The 21,120-nt window shown below is 25.2% G+C and overlaps 2 protein-coding genes across 2 annotated transcripts; both read left to right on the plus strand.

The window, feature by feature from the left end:
- The first annotated feature begins 9,934 nt into the window (after positions 1-9,934).
- Positions 9,935-11,795, plus strand: LOC112594179. Its single transcript, XM_025338836.1, has 4 exons — positions 9,935-10,042; positions 10,181-10,369; positions 10,511-10,703; positions 11,402-11,795. The coding sequence occupies exons 1-4, from the start codon at positions 9,983-9,985 to the stop codon at positions 11,686-11,688; spliced, it is 729 nt and encodes a 242-aa protein (XP_025194621.1). The 5' UTR covers positions 9,935-9,982; the 3' UTR covers positions 11,689-11,795.
- A 6,740-nt stretch (positions 11,796-18,535) lies between these two features.
- On the plus strand, positions 18,536-19,895 carry LOC112594161. Its single transcript, XM_025338817.1, has 4 exons — positions 18,536-18,709; positions 18,814-18,985; positions 19,080-19,390; positions 19,599-19,895. Exons 1-3 carry the CDS (start codon positions 18,620-18,622, stop codon positions 19,388-19,390), a joined length of 573 nt encoding a protein of 190 aa, XP_025194602.1. The 5' UTR covers positions 18,536-18,619; the 3' UTR covers positions 19,599-19,895.
- Positions 19,896-21,120: the final 1,225 nt, after the last annotated feature.

Genomic DNA, 21,120 nt, shown 5'->3' on the forward strand with positions numbered 1-21,120 from the left:
ATTGTTTAAACAAAGTTACTTCGCTGTATCCTTGGTAAATCTCTGCACGCTGCTCTTTATGCGCAATAATGTCTCTGCTCGCAAGAGTCAATTATAGTATGGTATCTGATTTCAAACATAATATTATGCGCCTTGCAATCCCGTGTTCTCACTCATTACCTTTATAATAGTATAATATATTTTATTTAGTTAGTTAGTTATTTTTTTATCGTAGTGCAAATTGTATGATTGTGTACAGCGTATCACGATAGTTTTAGTAAAACACATTGTTTATTATATTATTTATTTATCTACCTATAATATATATTATATAAAATTTTTATTTGACGTGCCCATACATTTTGAATATTGTATTATTTATTTATTGATTAAAATAATGTGATAGTTTAGAATACATGTCTTAGTATACGTATCTATTAAAATGTACATAATATTATAATAGCGAAGTACGTGAACTTTATAGTTATAGTAATTTATTGTAGTAACTATATAATATAATTATATCAACTGATATCAATACTCGAAAATTTTATGTATGTATGTATTCTTTTTTTTTTTTTTTGCTGTTTTAAACCAAATATTATAATTTTAAATTTTATGAATAAAAATATAAAATATTATAATAAATATTGATTGTTATATCACCAAGCATAAATTAACATGAAAGCAACTTATTATAATAGTTTAAAAATAATATGATGCGTTTTTCAAATATTCGCAAAAAGTGTATTATTTTACAATTATTTTACAAATATTTAACACTATATTAGTACACATTTTCAAATTATTATTCTACTTTTACCATAGAAATAACGATTTCGATGGAAAGATAATTTTTCTTTAAGCTTAACTGATTTATTTTTTTTTTTTTTACCTAAACTTCTTTATAAAATATAATATTATGTATTTGACACAATAACATGATTGATGGTTTGTAATTATAAATATATTTATTTAAATAAATTCTCTTGCATGTGTAAATAATTTGACATAAACACATTATATAGTTTTTAAACTAGTTAAAAGATATATTATATAAACCAGTTGTTTACTCGATCAAAAAAAAAAAATAAAAAAAATAGTCTATATCATTTTAAATTATAGATTAATTATGTTTATCGAAATTGTATTTATTTTTTACATAAACCTAAACAATAAAATATGTGATATCGTGAATGTATATTACTTTTTATTAAGTAAGCAATGAATCTACGGTTATTTTAAAATAAAAATATTATAATATTTAACCTTTGACGAAATCGTAAATATCTTTTCTTTATTAAAAATCATGTTAAAATATAAACTTGTCCTATAAATAAAGAATTTTTCATATTTTAATATCTATTATTGAATTTTATCTAAGAACATAATATTTTTTTTTTCAATATCAAATTTAAATTAATTAGAAAAAATGTTTATTCGATATAAATATACTAAACTCGTAATTAATATTACGTATTATTATTTACTATTACTCCTTCAAGTCATAGAACTCACACATATTATCATAATAAAAACAATTTTATTATTATTTATTATTATTTTTTCATTCATTAAGAGATACTTTTTAATATTGAAATATTTGAAATCATAATAAATCATTAATGTTGGTTAATATATTTTCATTACAAATAGTAAAATATTATACATTTACGTGTATGCGGATATTAAGAAGTAGGTAATATTGACGCCTTGGTTAAGTATCAACAATATACTAGTCGTATATAATAAAGAATGAAGTATAATCTCTAGAACCAATTATCGTACAGTAGATTTAATGTTTAATACTCCAATATACAATGATAAACGTATAAATGTATAATATGGCTCTTGTGCTATTTTGTGAAAATAAAACCCCATCAAATAATTTTTGTGATTTGACCAAGAACGTTTTCACGCAGATTTGAATAATAAAAATGTATACGTAATATTAATTCAGCGTGAGAATAAAATTAAAATATTAATGATAATAATTTATTTAAAAATATATTTTTAAGTAAATAAAAATAATTATCTATTGTATTTGTTCGTCACATATTTAAATTTAATTTAATTTTAATTAAAATAAATATATATATATTTATATATTAAATTTCTCTTTTTTAGTAATTTAATGCATCAATAGATTTAAAGAAACGATATTTTTATGTAAATCGATTTGAAATTTACAACTTGTCAGATTCAATTTTGAATGGTTAATTTTTAATAATTATAAAATATTATTTTAATTATAGTTCGTCTATACTGTTTAGTTAATATATATTAATATTATTAAATCACGAATAAAGTAGCTTATCAAAAGCAGTAAAATTATTTTTTCTTAATTTAATGTTATTAACTATTATAATTTATAAATCAAAACCACTGATGTGAATGCAGATTTACTGTATAAATAACTTAAAATTAGCTATAATATTTTGAAAAGTGTAAAACTACAATATCACTGAATGGCTATACATCATATTATATTTTTTTAATCTTGCTATTGGAGTCGAAAAATTTGAAATATAGATTTTAAAATGCCTTTTTATGTTTTAAACTTTTACATAACATGTACATAAAATTTTTCCACAGATAAAAATATGAATTATAGCTTGATAATGAATATCGTATATTCAGTATTAATAGATTGAATATGTAATTCTATCCAATTCTTCATTTAAAATCTCTATTAAAAAAATAAGCTTATATGTTTTTAATTTTTTTTTTTTTTTTTGGTTTCAATATGAACTACTATGCAACTTTGTATTAAATTTTTAAGCCTTAATTATTAAAATTTAAAACTACAAAATAATTTGTACACTTTTGTGATTTTTAGGTTGAGGCGCGCTTAATTTGACTACAACGTGGTCAAAGTAAAATACGCCTAATATTGAATCTAAAATATATTAAATATTATACTGACTTAGGGTATTTTTACAAACAATAAATATTGATGGATATTATTATTAGTATTATTATTATTATTTACTATAGTTTTACTTAACAATTAGGTATTAAAAAATATTTTCATTCGAAATGTATGATCTCTAATACAACTTAAAAGTACTTTATGGAAACTCAACACAAAAGAAAATTAAAATTTGATTCTTATTAATATAATTAGTAATTTGTATTGATATATTGGTCTTCTCTGTACAAATTATTAATCTCAATTAAATTTATTATTACGTTTAAGATCATTTTTTTTCGCGGTCTTATACCGTTATGTCTTCATGGACCATCATGACTTATCGCGCCTAGGTTTTAGCGACATGATACGATTACTTCATTGCCAATTGTCAAATTGTCTTCACTCATTATTTTTGCTAAGTCTTTACAATCAGTTGGTGTTACTTCTTCGAGGCCAGTGATCGAATCACCTTCTGTTGCCACTGTGCTTTTGTCATCACCCTTGAATCTTTGTGTCGTATTGTCTCTAGACCTTTACGGCGTGCTGTTCTAAACCTTATAAGCAATCAATTTCAACTACTTTACTAGCTATTACTGCTGAGCCTTTGCAAATAGTTTACGCTTCTTTTTCGAGGCTAGTTAACGAGTCGCATTCGTTGACTGTCACCGCTATCCTTCCGTTACCAGTTATCCAATTACCTTCGTAGCAACTTGCCACTTAGAAGTCATGTCTAGTAAATATATAAGATTCGATGAATTAATCATGTTAAATCAGATGCCAGATGTTTTCTATACCATACGAGTATTAGTAAAAATATTGAAACTACAAAATATTATTATTGATGTGTATAAAAATAAAAAAAATTGTAATTTATTAGTTAAATTTTGAATAACTGCACAATATTTGCACTGTTTAAGCTTAACTTAGCAAATGTTAATAAATACACTAAATTTTCCCAAAAGAGTTATGACACCATTAAAAATTATATATGTTGAAAATGATCATTAATGAATAGTGGGTGAAAATTTCAAGTATTTACAGTAATAATTCATTTTTGAGCTAAACCAAAAAACTAAATCGATTTTGTCAAGAACTGGACTCTAGTGAAAATACCCGTTTTTCCCGGTTATTTATTTCAAAAAATAGTGAATAAACTAGATCCAATTTTCTATTAAAAACCAATCTCAATGTTGAAGATCGACTACTTTTTGTAAAACACATTTTTGTAAAATCAATGCATTCATTGTTACGTTCAAAATTTAAAATGTGTTTGCTCTAAGACGGCGTGCTGGATAGGCAATTTAAAGTCATTATTCAATACTAATAGTATTTTTATCATTAAATTGTATACCTAATACGATATAATTATTATATAAATTAGCAAATTAATCTGTTATAATTTAAATTATTTTTGTTTATTTTGACTCGTATAATATTTTATATATTTTATTTTTATACTTATTTAAAATTCTAGATAACAACATAATATTTTAATTAACTTTGGTGCATATTAATTATGAATTAAAAATTTGTTGCAAGTCACCTATAATTATGCTAATTGATATCTTAGTTGTATGAAATAATTTTAATTCATATTTAGTTTCTCATTGATTTAAATTTAAATATTAATAATACAACAAAGTTTGGGATTAGAGTAAAAATAAATAAAATCATACCTCGCACGGATGTTCAACGTATAAAATATTATAAAATAATTCATAGACGATTAAAATTAAATAACAGAACTTTGGAAAACTTAATTCTGTGACGCATTTCTCAATAATAGTATAAACAATATAATGACTGTACTTAACTTGATTTGCAGAAATTAAAATAATCATGAGAAAAAAATAATACCTAGGTAGGTATGAATTAATAACAATATACATATTACAAATATGTAATATAATTAATTTTAAAAGTCTAAAAAATAAATTTTCCACATGAACTGTTCAAACGATATATTTAAACGTTAATCCTTGGTAAAATTCAAGTTAGTTAAAGTATACCTACTGTAATATAGTATATTATTGTTTGGGACTAAAAGGCTAGAACAAAGAAAACGCTTGGCTTTTTTTAATAATTTTTAAAATTATATTATACCAAAAGAAAAGAAAAATTTAAAAGAAAAAAAACTTGTACTATTATAAAACAACAATTAATTACTTCTTTCATTAATATTTTGAACCTAAAATAATTACATTATAAATTTTAAATACTTATTATGTACTAATAATTGGATAGCATTATCTAATATGATCCTTTTAATTTTCATTGACCATGACAGCTTAACCTTCTGAAATGTCAGTGTTTGGTAAAATTCCAATTATTTTAAATTTCAGTATCTTAAATTAAATTGATGTGCACGATGGCTATGTTATAAAAAAAAATATCAATTATATAATTAGGTACACACTATTTTTTTTTTTTTTTTTGCAGCAGCAGCAAATTATTGTAAGAAACTTAATGTAAAATTTTCAAGAAAAATAATTATAATTGAAATTTATAGAAATAAATAATAACTAAAAAAATTTAAATTTCATATTATCATCTATAAAATCTCAAGAGTTAAAATATTTCGAAAATTATACCTCATATAGGAAATATTAAATAATAATATAAAAATTTCAAATTTTTGCAGTAATTTGTTTTTAAATTAAAATAAAATAAAAATTAATTTTATCAAAAACTAATTTTACATAAATATTTATTTTTTCTTATTGTCTCCTCCCCAAATAATTAATTTAAGTACTTACAGTTTATTATTATTGGCTGACTATATCCAATCAACTATCAAAAACCATCTTTAAAAATAAAAATGTACGTAATTTTACTCCTCTGAAGGTAATGATAGACAAATACATATATATATATATAACGCAAACATCGTTGTAAAATCAGTATATTCATCACTCCACTTATAATCTAAAATGGATTTTTAGAAATTATTAAATTCAAAACGATTATACTTTGTTATTTATACAATTTATATGATATTATTATTTTTGGTATTGAATCAGAAGATTTTTGTTCAAAACTTATCAGTTATTACCAAATAAATAATAAATCTTGGTATTTTAAACTACAAAAATTTTCAAAATGATTGGATGAAGATCAAAAATGTATACACAGTAAATTCATATTAATGGTGGTTTTTTTTTTTAACATGTCAAGCCGCTGTCTAAACAACGTTTTGTGGCGGCTTTAAATTGTAAGGTCATGGCCCACATTACTGATGTATCTAATACGTGAATCATCAAGCCACTGAGAAAATTTAAACAAATACTTAGTATCTATATTTTATATTATAGTTGTCAAAGACATTGCATATTCTGAGCCGTAAATCATAATATTTTGAAAATTTTTATTTGTAATAATATTATCATTACATTCCCAAATAAAAATATACTTAGTAAAAATTAAATATTATAAACATTATAAACTAGTCTATGTATAATATTACTACTTCGATAATTTAATTATTCTGCATTATACCTATAGGTAAGTAATATAATAATATATTAGGTATATTATTATAGATTTAATTAAATTAATATAACATTTAAAAATAATTAAATTGTCTATTTTATCATAATAAAATAAAATGGATACTTATTTTTGTAATATTAATACAAAATTAAATAAAATTTCATATTATAAACAGAGCATGGAACTTTATGTGTTTAAAATTTTAGTAATTTGAACATAAGGTATAAAATATACGTTTCAAAACATTCAATTATTTATGTTTGAATAATACCTACGTACATATTCTATTATAATAATATTTTACACGAACAATATATTTAGAGTACATAATATAACGACAATAACTATTCGTAACTGATGTATTCATTACGGTTTTAATAAATAAAAACCAAGAATATAAACGTGTAACAATAGTTTACACTGATTTTGATAATGGTAATCAATGTATTTATATTTAAAAATTAAAGTATAGAATTGCAGATAATACTTGAGTATTAGTTATTAAGGAGTTATGTACACAATTTTTTTGTTTTGCTTTTATTAGGTGAACAAACAATATTGAAATGTCCGCAAAAAAATAAATAAAACAATTTCAAAATGTTCAATAAAAATCAATTAACCTTAAAAATATAGATTTATAAAAAAAAAAACATAAAAATACTTATAAGACCCTGATAAAAACTTTTAAATTTTTACTTCAGAAAACATATTTATATCGAATATTATCATTTTATTAGATTTTCTATCAAAAAAATACATAAATTATGATCAGTGCACGGTACCAAATGAGTTCCGGCTATAAGCAATGATATTACACCCGTAAAGATACTAAAAAGACTATTTTAATTTACACATAGGTAAGTGTTATTAATATACTGTTAATGTAATTCCCAAATTATTCTATTATTTGTCAAAAAAAGTATCCATTAAATGATTTTAAATATTGAAAACTTGGACTTAAAATAATAACATTTTTAATAATATATACATACACAATATTATAAAAGTAATACCTATAGTATTTATAGTATAACATATAATATACCTGCATATAAATTATTAAATAAATATGATATATATTTTCATAGATGTTATAAAATATATGATTTTAAGAGATACCCATATACCAGCTGGTTTCAATGAAATAAAGGATTTTATTATAAAATACGTATTTCTATAAAATTATTATTTAATTTACTGTTTTATAGTAACAAATCGATTAGGATTAATTTTATTAACTTGCATTAGGGATATGTGAAGTTTAATTAAAATTTAAGAAAACAATTTAATTTTAATTTATCAAAATAAAATATTGTATTTAAAACTAAAAAACCATTTTATCTATTTATCGTCAATGGTTTTATTAATTCAAAGTGTTGTAGACCATAACAGTTGGTTAAATGAAAGAAATTTTTTAAACTCATAGTAAATACGAATATTAAATAATTAATAGTATTTATACTATATGCGTATTGCATATATATGAGAGTCATAATTTTCTTCAAAATTTTAATTGGTGAAATAAATGATTATGGTTTTATTTAGTCTATCAATGAATATTTTTTATTTTTATTAAATTAAGTATGATAAAATACAATATAATACCTACCTACGAGTATACATTTCTTTGGCTCGCTGTCAAAATGGGAGAAATTAGATTTTAAGATTATTAGACATTTTAAGCGTATAAAATAATTATAAAAATAATTAAATAATTAATATTTAAATATGCATTCACATTGTTTTAATATTTTTAGAACTATAAATTACTACACCGTGGACTTTTATCAAATAAAAATAAATATATTAAAAATAATACGAATTTAATATTTTAAATTAAAAATATATAAATCAATACCGTAGTAATGATCTTATAAAGTTTTAAATTATTATAATGATGGTTTTCAATTATTATGATTAAATATAAAAATAGCGTTACCTGTTTTTTGTTATTTAACTTTAAATGTGAATTAAATTAATTATAAATTAGTTTTAATAGATATAGCATATTATTGTACTTTTCAATATATACTTGCCATAACTATTTTCTGTCTTGTATTATTTCAATTATTTGCTTATGGTTTTCATTTGGTATATTAATTTAAAATGACTATAACGTCTTTAAAATGTTAGCAGTTGTATTGCTATAATTTTTTTATCTGTGTCGAATAATTAAACTGCGGGTACATTAAAAATGCTATTTTTACGCTATTATTTTTCGTTTAAATATGTATTATTACTACATGTGATTTTGAATACTAAACAATCTTCATTCTTTCTCGACGGATCATATATGTATAACCATCGTGTTGTACTGTAATTATTTATTACTTAACGTGATATAACTGCAAAATAACTATTAATTCGTAAAATATAATAATACTTACTCTGAAATTCATGAATAATAATATTATATTATACCAATTATTCCTTTATATAATATACGAACTATATTACCAACAAATATATTATTGATATTTATTATATATATATTTATAAGTACGTACAACTCAAAGTCACATAAGCTGTTATATATATATATGTACAGAAGATAATCCTTATCACGTTAAAAATTTTTTGTACACAATAACATCAAAATGTTAAAAAGTAATATAACATAATCACACCATATAAAACTTCTTCGTTCTTAAATTATATGAAATCAAAGTATTTGAAATATATGGTCTTTAAATACAGTTAAAAATTTCAAAAATTAAAATGTGATTAAATACATTATTAAAGGATAATAGGAGAGTGAGCAACATGTTAAGCAAATGGCCTTATACAGGCATTTATCACATAGTTATTATAATTATTTTTGTTTAGCACATTGAGTTTTAGACTTATATATTATATCATGTATTAAATACATTTAGCTAATGTCATACTTGACATAAATATTATGTATATCCAACTGTGTGCGCTAAAAACGAGAAAAATTATTGTATATCATATAGGTATTATAATAAAAGGCCACATCATTATGGCAGGTATTCACGATTTCCGATCAAATCTACTTTGGTAAAGTATCTAATGTACGGTGTACGACATTTCTTCAAAACGAGAATATAAATTCAACAAAAAATAATATTTTTAACTTAGAAATAGTATTAAAAATAAAACATATTAACACGATCATAGTACGAACCCATAATATTTATTTCCATACGTTTTCGTTGATATTTTAACCAAATAACTCACTTTAATAGAAGGTTGACTGTTATACATCAATTTATATTTTTATAAAATCTGCATAATATATGGATATCATAATAATATAATATTGTAGTACAAAATACGTGTGAGGACGTTATCCGGCGATATTTTTACCGGTAACCGGTACTCGCGGGTGTTCCAATAATCGAAACCAAAAAAGGATCATCGACGTACACGATATTGTAAATGATCACGGCACCGCACGTGATTTGTGAAAATTTCGGCCGAAGAAAGTAGAAAAGGTGTCGTCCGCATTCTGCAGCGGTGGCGACCGCAGTACGATTAGGCATTCAGGATGCGATCGATAACTCTTCCGACACACCACATTATAAGCAAGGGCCCTCGTGTCCAAAGCGTTCATTCATTCGATCGACCGACTCCACGATGTATCGTCTATCCGTGTTCTGTTGCGCCGCTGTACTGTCGCTGTTCGCCGCCGTTCAGGTAAAAAATATATACTCACCATCAAAACGGTTATCGTGACAAAGACGACCATCGAAGTTGTCATTATCATTATCATTATTATTATTATTATTATTATTTCTGTTGCTTTGTATTGATGTGCATTTATATTGCGTATAGGCAACGGAAACCGCACTGGAATTCGGCGGAAAATTGTTAGACAACTGCGGTACCGACTGGACGTGCGCCAAGCCCAAACTTCTCAGGTACATCGGCCAGACCGCGGAAAAAGACGAACTCAGATTGACCAGAGACCTGTCGCTGAAACGCACCCACGACGGCAATAACGAAGATCAAGTCGCCAACTCGGTATAGTAAACATGACTTGACTGCACGGGCTTGAGCCGTCCGCGTATCGCACACATTTTACGGCGTAGCCGTGCTTACCGGACGTGTTCGTACCGCAGTCGATCGTCGTATTAATATCATGATGTGTACACTATTTCGCAGATTCCCAATGGCGAGGAGTACAAGAAGGCCGTCGACGGTAACTCGGCGCTCCGCATGTTGGACAGAATCGACGACTTCCTGAGCACCCACGAGCTCCGGGTCAGCCTGCCCGAAGAACTTGGATCGTCCATCGGTCAAGTGAAAATGCCACTAGTCGACCAAGGTCACTCCTCCGTCGCCCAACAAGGCCGAAGTAAGACTCGTGTTTCTATATTATTATTATGAACGGTCACAGGTTATGCGTAGGTTATCTAGGTCCGTTGGCCAATTTCTCAATGCAAAAAGTAGATATATTCAAATACTTTATTGTCAAATCATTAAAAATTATAAATTAGAATTATTATTTTATAAATCGTGTGTTCATTATTATCATCTATATTAATTTTACTCACTCTATATTATAATATTGTATGACCTCGCGTCACTGCTGATTCGTTCGATTTTAATGAAAACAACATGTATTCGTTTTACTCATGATGGATATTTTATAAAACAAATGCTTATTCAGTATTATTTATATTTAAAAGTTAATTTATGGACATTTTAATAGTAACGTTTTAAATGTTACGTTTTTTTTTTTTTTTTTTTGATAAAGATATAAAATATTTAAAATAACTCTTTGACAGACGATTTATTTTCATGTATTCAAACTTATTTTTCGGTCACATTTAATATTATCAACATTCAGAATTTTAGATATAAAGTATTTTTAATTTTTATAAAAAAATACATATTATTTTCTGAAAATATGCATCTGAATATTTTACAAGAATGCTGTAAAAATAATACCGTAGCGGTGTTGCTTTGTACCTAACCTAACCGTTTTCTGTTTTTTTTTTTGAAAAGAATTCGGAAAATCCTACTAAAAAATAAACTTTAACTTATTTTTAGGCCGTGGTTTCGTCCGCAAAATAGTCATTCCATTCCTCTTGGGCTTGAAGTTCAAGACCACCGTACTGATCCCCATCGCCATCGCCTTGATCGCGTTGAAGACGTGGAAGGCGCTAACCCTGGGTCTTCTGTCACTGGTCCTGTCCGCCGCAATGGTCATCTACAGGTTCACCAAGCCCAAAGTTGTCGGCGTAGAAATATTGCACTATCCGTCACCAGTGCACGCACACCACCACGACGGGTACGCTCACGCCAGGGCTTACAGCGCACAACAGCCAGAACAGTGATTCATCAAGGCCAATTATTGTAACAGTAAACGATAACAATCGAGTTTACAGAGACATAATATTATTATATTGTTTATTTTATTTTATTTTACTATTGTAATTTAATTATTTATTTATTTATTTTTATTGAAAAAAAACAACGATTAAAATACAAAAATTTTTTGTACGACTCTGTGTTTTATTAAAATCGCCAAAATTTTAGTTGGCTCTATCAATAGTATATCTATATAACGTTATATAAATAATAATATATTTATGAAACGCATAATTAATTATTGTTCCATTTACTTTAAATGATAAACTTTAAATTAATGATAACCTGATTATTTATAATGATACGAGGCACAGATTTTTATTTCCAAATTTATTTTTATAATATATTTTAAATTTTGAACGAAATTAGAGAGGTCATAATGCGTATATATAGCACATTATATAATTTTTCAGAAAAAAAAAATCACAAAAAATTGTGTATAATGTCGTTTATGACATGCATAAGAATTTAAGTATAGATGATATTTTAAATTTAAACATTAAACATCCAAAATAATTAAACTTTCTATTTAAGTCAAGTTTGTTTATTCTCTTGATTTTATTTATACTTACGAGTCATGTAGTTTACGTGGGTACTATATAAGATAGTAAATAATTGTAAGTATGTTTTGTATTTTTGTAAAATTAAAACATTTACATATTATATATATATTTATATATATTATACACATAACACATTATATATTAGATCTTAAACAATTATTAAAAGTACTATAGAATTAAATAGGCATTATTTAGTGGAAATAATAAGCCACTGAAACGAGTTCCTAAAAATACATTTTAGAATCTACATACACAATTATGGATATTGTGTAAATACAATATTATTGAACATAAAAAAAATAAAAATAGTAATTCATGATGAAAGTGTATTGTCATAAAAGCATGAAAGTAAAGTTTATCAAAGGTTTTATTTGTTAAATTAACGTATTATTTTAATTATTCTTTATAAATAACTTATAAAAAACTATATAGTGAGTCTTTATTTTTACAAATCATTACCAACTTGTCAAGTTTTCGTGGTTAAATGTGATTTATAGTATCTGGTATCTTTCCAACTATAGTTAAATTAAATTTATTAAAATATACGTAATTTTAAATAGTTTGTTTTGATTAAATTGAAGTAGAAACAAAAATCTCTCATTAAATTTCCAGTCGTATTTAAAATCTATTTATTTGGCACGAATTTCATGATTAAAAAAAAAAAATCAGTAATAAAATTATCATGCCGGATTCAGTTTTTCTTATGTGCGGAGGAATAACTGATAAAAATAATGAGCACAAATACTACGACGCACAAATTCTTATTTAACTCTGCAGTTGGACACATTGTATAGTATATTAAGAATATTATTTGTCGGAAAATCTAAACGCGTACTTTAAAGTGAAGTTTTGCGTAGCATTTTACGGCTATGTCACGTGAACAATGTTGTAATATTTATATTGTATTCTGTATTTTAATTAATACAGTTCAAAACTCAAATACTACAAATGAACTATTGAAGCCATTATTGTACCAATAATGAAACCTATAAGAAGAATAGATTATTAAATTTTATTGTAAATTATTTGTTATGCATATAAGATTATGTATTCCATCAAATCTTTCAGCTATATAAAGACAAAATTAAAACAAGAAAGTAATTAAATGATTACTACAATCTACACACTTTACAGCTATAGCCCACTCATATGTCACGTACTAATTATTAATATATGATTTTTAATGAGAAATATTATCTTTTCATTAGACATTTTATACTACAAATATTAATTTTGATGATAGTTTTGTGTAAATTGTCAATAAAAATTACATTTTTCTCAATGTACATTCTATATAGTGTGATATTAAAAATAATACATTTTTTTTTTAAACATATTACGGTGAGCAAACCGTTGAATGTACATATATGTAGCAACGCGTATCCACGCAAACTTCGTATCCTGTTTATTTTTATTTTTATTTGTTAATATTCATAAATATCTATACAATAGTTTTTTTTTTTAAATTATCTTAATTTCAATTCATTTCAGATTAATTTTTAGTACTATGTAAAAATTTAAATAACTAAAATAACCAAACTCTATACATTATATTATATGACTTATATATTATTCCCATTCAATGAAAAATTTAAAAAATAGAGAATAAATTTTAAGTAAATAAATAAATTTGTAAGTGGGTTTACTTTATAAAATTCCATTTTGTAACTATATACTTTCTACATTTAATAGTCAAAAATTTAAATGGAATCAAATTTCAATTATATTTGAAAAAAAAAATCATTAATTAATTTTATATTAATATTTTTGATAGGTTTTATAAAATAAATTGCAAACAGTTTTAAATTTTTGGACAATAAAAAAACATAGTACATATTATTATTAAGCATTATATTATAAAGCTTAAATTGACAATTTCTAAAGTACAATTCGGTATATGGTATAAATCTATAGAAACTCAACAGTAAAAAAAAGCGTACATATTTAACTTTCAGTTTATAATAAAAAAGACAAATATTTGAAAAGATTTCAACTAAAACTGATAATGAAAGTGTAATAATTGTTGAATAGTATAGTTACAGGTAAATTATTTTTTGAAATGTAGAGCTTATTTCCAAGAAATATAAAGTTTTGACAACTCAAATTAGAAAAAATAACTTTTAATAAAGTAATCGATTAAAAATAATAATTGGTTAAATATTATAGAAAAGGGAAATCAATTTTATAGAAATATAATTTTGTGTTACAGGATGAAGCTACTTGTAGGTATGTATGGCAATCGTGATAATATTACATTGTCGTATTTTCGCTAATCAATATTCACAGCCATACGATCAAAATTGGCCCTAACTCTATGTTCGTCAATTAATAATTCTATTTAGAACTTCCGTCGAACCCTTTCTATATTTTCTCTTGAAACAATCGGTAATTATTAAGTGTCCATGTAGAATATAGCACAAAATTATCTAAAAATATATAGTAATAAATTTCTTTTTTCCACTACACTATATGTTAAATATTATTTTGAGCCTAGTATTTACAACATACCAATCATGATATAACATTGAAATTTTATGCTAATCATTTATAAATATTATTTATACAATGTACATAAACATTACAATTTATTTATCGATAAATACATAAATCATACACTGCTTCATTTTTAAACCGAATCTATTATATAAACATGGTATAAAGATTACTAACATATCGTTTTCCTATTTTAATATTTAGAGTAATTAACCCATGTGTAGTTTGAATGAACAACATACCTACACTATAAGATCAACATCATGATTTAATGAAAAATAATATTTTAAGCAAAAAATATCCACAAATTGCCTACCTATATAAACAAGCCATATTGCTGGTGTTAGAATTAAAAGATCTAGTTAGTTGCTAAGCTAAAATATAAAAAAATACGTTATCAAACGTTTAAGTGATATGTTCTCATAAAAAAGGTAAGGTCGTTTTTTTCCCAAAAACATAAAATATTTGTTATTAAATATTATAATATATATTGTTGTTATTATACAAAAATTAATACCATTGTACCGCAGGATGGTGTGAATATAGAACTAAATAATTAAGACAATTTTATGGCTCTATAAATAGTTAAGAATAAGCCAAATTATATGAAATAAAACTTATATAAAACAAATTAGATTTTACTCTTGTCTACCAGCTCAGTCGTTTTTATTGAAATTTCCGACACATTTTTGTGTTCATATATATCTAATATGTAGGACGTAGGTATTAATCGTAAATTATTATACTAAAACACTAGAAATCATTATAATCGCGAAGTTCCCCATGAAGTCCCAGATCTGTAGGACATATAGTAATTAGTAAGCATACAAATATGTCACTTATGGGAATTTATCAAAAAAATTTGATCAAAAAATAATAAATTCAATGAAAAAGTTCATTATTAGTGGTCACTTTCTTATAAAACGAACTCTCAAAATCGATATGGTTAAATACTTTTTTCGTCATGGTCTGTCACTTTATATATTACAATTTATTTATTTTTTTATTTTTATTGTATCGCTGACATTTTTCTATATAAAAGGAGATGTGGAATCGAATATGGTAATTTTTAATTATAAACTAATAAATAAAATAGTATTATTTTATTGCGTTACAATTATTATTTCTACAAACGACCTTAGTAGGAATTTAGAAGTGTTTAATCATACTAATTGATCTATTGAAGTGATAAAAATTGTGAAAACAAATTTAAATTTATTATGTAAAGTTATGTAAAGTATACTTGAGATCAACTTTAACATTCCACAGTATTTCTCCAAAAATTTTAATATTAAAATATTATAATTTTAATATCTTATTTTTTACCAAAACTTTTTTTAGGATTTAGAGAAATAAAAAAAAAATAAGAAAGACGATCTCAATAAGACGTGATTCAACGAACAAATCAAAGTCTGTTTTAAAAATTCTTATCAGTTTATTAAATGCTTCAGTTTTTAACTTTAAAGGTAGTTTTGTACAAAAAAATTGATCTGGTTTGTACTTAAGAGAATTTAAATTCAAAATTCTCAGTACTTTTTTTATAATCGGGAAAAATAATTAAAAATTAAGAAAAAAAGAAAAAGTTTGGGCTAAACCAGTTTTCAACTAAATTTATTTATTTATTTTATTTTAATTTAAAATATTTTGTCCCTTTAAAAGCTTTTTATAGACAATTAAGATTTTTTTCTAATATTATTTTAATAAATGTCAGTACAACATTTACAAGTGAGCAAAAATACTTGAAAATTTAATACCAGATTCCTAATAAGTGGTTTATTTTTCAACTAAAAAAATATTGAAAATTTATAGTTATAATAATATTTTTCTATAACTTTGAAAAAATTCATCCAAATTTCAAAAATAACTTATTATTTTGAAATTGAGATTTCATTTACAAACTTTTTTCTACCTAAGATTTGAAATAAAAATTCAAAAGAAGAGTCTTTATATTTTTTCAACCTATATTAAAAAAAAAAACAACTGTATTTCATATTATTTTTTATAAAAGTTTAAATTTAAAAATTTTACGACAATGGATATTCATTCTTATAATAACTAAATATCTTCACAAACGATTTTTGTTTTTTGTTGTAATTCAAAATTTAACCTAACCTAACTATGGAGACTTTAAATTTCCACAAAATTTGTATACTATAATTTTCAAAATATTTTGACACTTTTTAAGCCATTTATAGACATAAGAAATTTTCTATTAAAATCAATAAAAAACTTCAAGTTTTCATTTAATTTATTAAAGTCACGAAAATTTTAAACATAAGTATTTTATAGTAAACATTTTTAAGATCTTTAATTTTTACTAGTAAGATTTGAAAATGTAATACAATATTCCTCATAAGTGTTTCATAGCCAAACTAAAAAATTTAATAAATATTGAAACACAATTATTTTTATAGACATTTAAAGGAGTTCAAATTTAAACAAAAGTATATATTTTAACAATGAATAACAATGATGATTATTTCGTTATAAATCAAAAACATTTTTGGTGTTATTCATGAACATTTAGGAATTACTTAGGTATGTATATTATATTATTATAAACTTTACTATAAGCAATAACATTTTTGATTTATTATAAGATATTATCTATTTATACTATGAATATATTTTTACTGTTTTACGGTATTTACAGAAAGATAATATAAAATGTTGAGTTATTTAAGTTGATATAATTTGGTATAAATATATAATATTATTGTGATAATAAAAAACTAATAATACAATAAATTCAATACTTTCGAGAAATATTATATTAACCTACCATAATACTAAAAATAAAGTAAACTACTTTAATAATTATATCAAAAATTATATCACGAAACAGATTTAGTGACATGGAACGACACTCAGCAAACTGTCTCTGCTTAAAATTGTTTTTCGCATACTATGATGTATCATTGAATTCAAATTTAACACACCCATAACGGTGACCCACATGACACCTAATATACAGCAGAACGGTACCCACTTACCTGCCTTTTTAAGTAAACATTTCAAGAATTTTATGAATTTATTATTAAAATAATAACCTATAGTTGAAATGTAAAATAATTATATTATTTACTTTTATCACATTGTATAGCTGATGCATATTGTACTAGTGAATATACATTTATTTCAAATATATTAAATCTGCAAGCATGATTATTAAAAGCAGGGCTATGAGACAATAAGTCAATATCATTAAATAATTTCAAAAAATAATATACCTAAATATTGCATCGCACTTATTTTATTTTTAATTCGTAAAACAAAATACCCTATGTTAAATTCGATCGTTCATTTCACAAAGAAAAGTTTACACTGGAAGAATTTTTTTTCACATTCCACGTAACGTATACAATGGAAATCACTTCGTGAAATAGTCAAATTTCTGTAAAATGAACGACTTCGCTATCTTTACTATAAGTGGTTACGGTAAATAGATATGTATATTAAAAATAGATGCCCGCGAAAATCTATAACATACATATTATAGCTAGTACACGCCACACATAATAATAATACCTAATGGCAGTTTGATATTGTTATACGTTCTCATGACCTATCATCGATAATTTCACCGGCCCGAGACACACATATACTACATCGGGGGCTTCGATTAATATTCAGCCGCGCTCCGGACAGCTATACCTGTCGAAAACGTGATTAAACGGGGGACATCCTATACGCGTCCCGTACACGTCCCCTCCTCTAACGACATTTTTCGCACACGGGGCTCCTATATAACCCAAGGACGCCATCGACCAGACACCACACTCGCACCACCGCAGTCGGTAGTCACACACATCTACAAACACAAATCAAGCACACCCACACCATGGCTCGTTTCTCGTGTTTGCTCCTGTCCGCCGCCGCATTGATAGTCGTCGCTTACGGATCGCCGCTGACCAACGACAGACAACTACAGGTATTTAACAACGACGTCGACTAGATCGCGCATTTACGGGGGCTCGGTGGATTGAAATCGTATTTTTCACTACTTGTCATATTGATCACGCCGGTCTATTACAGGATGGCAACGGCGGAGACGAGTTGGGACTCACCGATCAACTGCAGGAGCTCATCGAGAAACGCGACGTGTCAGTGGAACTCGGAGGCGCCACCGTCACCGTGTCGCCCAGGAACTTAGACGAAAACGAACTGGGTCTGACCCTGAGACTCCCCAGCTCCGCCGAACCCAGAAGTGAGTACAACAGTCGTATACGACCGATTAATTAACGATCAAACGCGTTACACTACACCGTACTCACAATACCCTCTCCGATTCATTGCTTCAGGCAAACGGCATAAGCTTAAGAAGATCCTGATGCCCATCATGGTGTTCGTCATGCTCAAAGCACTCACACTCATCCCACTCGCCATCGGCGTGTTGGGTTTGAAAGCGTGGAACGCACTGCAACTGTCGTTCTTCTCGTTCGTCATATCCATTGGACTGGCCATCTTCCAGTTGGTGAAGAAAGCTTCCGAATCACCACCATCTCTGACCACCCACGACGCCGGTATCTACGGAGCCCCGCCAGCACATTACGCCAGGAGCATCCAGGAACACGCCCAACAGTTGGCCTATGGTTCCAACCAAGTCAGATAGGTATGAAACGTGACAACTTGTTGCTTAAAATAATCGAAACTCCCCTCTCACCTATCTCATTCGTGTACTTACTTGTACACACGTGTATTGCACTTATGTATAGTGTGAGACCGTGATGTCGTTTCCTTCGCCTGCCACATATATTGCAAGAATGATTGCAAATAACTTTTTAATATTTACGATCGTTTTTTTTTTTATATCGTTTCAGATGTTTTCCATCTATGCTGACGCGACTCGCGTGTGTGTGTGTACGTGCGTGCGGTTTATGTCATCCCATTGCTGCTGTGTCTACCGCACGTCAATTATACTGCAACAGAATAATATTTATTTATTTCGACTATTTATTATAATTATTATTTTTTTATTTCTACTTTATTATTACGAAACTCGAATGATTGTAAATACATTATACTTGATGTTCTTATTGTTTGTAAATCCGGTTACTGCAGACCCTGTTATCGCTTCCGATTGAGAAATATTATAGTATATTTTATTAATCTAACTATGTGTCATTGTAGTATTGTTATTATACCGATCATTTTTCCTTTCCAAATCTTTTCATAATACAAAGGCATACCTTTGAAATATCTTGATCTAAACTATTGTTAAATTAAAAATAATGAACATAATACAAAAATGTACAAATCATTTACCCAAAATGATGATTAACTGTATACTGCAATATATGATTTTTAAATGTCTAAAAATATTAATTAAATTGTTACATATTTTGATGAGTTATTGATCAGTGAAGAAATTTCATTTAACACATTACATATAATTATTATCATCATAAAATATTTTCTTCCTATTAACATTAAAATCCTTTCAACTTTTATTAAATGTAATGCAATCACATTTGTGAAATTAGGTTGTAAAATATCAAAATAGATTTATATATTTTTAAGAAATGATTTTATTAAAGTTTAAATTAGTATTAGTATTATATACAAATGCCTATGTAACCATTGTGTTATACTTTATACTAAATAATAAAATATATCTACTATCACATGATTTAAAAAAAAAAATAAAAATAAAAAACGAGGGTTTAAATGTTGATGATTTCAGTATGTCGAAGAATATATAATTTGTATTGCTTACTCAGAAAAGTGTATGTATAACTTATTATACTTTTTACACATATATATTTTTTTTATTCTACTCCACTAACATATCAAACATGTTGTAAACTTTATAATCACTAAAATAAAATAATTTGATAAATTTAATAAGCTGACAAAATATTCGTGTCTTAAATCTTGATGTTAGAAAATATTACTAACGGTAACTAGTGTCTAGTTAAATAGTACATAATTATGTAGTGACAACATGATATTCTTTTATACATCAGTAAAGCTTAAATAATATTTATCTACTATTGATAATTATTAAAACTAAATTTATATGTATGCAATAATTATTGTAAAAATAATATATTTACAAATTGTATAATAAAAAATATATATATATATATTATGTATGTGTGTCTGATAAAATAATTTTAATATCTTAAAAGTTAGATTTAATTTAAAATGAATGCATGTAACCATTTTAAACGTCTGTGTGACTTCAATAATTTTAATAAAAAGTTATTGACTATTGCCTAATTCATCCTAATTGATTTTGTATATTTAATTTATTGAAGCGAAGTTGAACATTTAATTAGATCGTACGTCCTTTTGTCTTATTTAAAAAAATATGTTCTATTATTTGTTTCATTGTTTTTA

Source organism: Melanaphis sacchari, unplaced genomic scaffold (assembly GCF_002803265.2).
Source record: "Melanaphis sacchari strain LSU unplaced genomic scaffold, SCAv2.0 Contig221_pilon_pilon, whole genome shotgun sequence".
NCBI classification, from domain to species: Eukaryota; Metazoa; Arthropoda; class Insecta; order Hemiptera; family Aphididae; genus Melanaphis; species Melanaphis sacchari.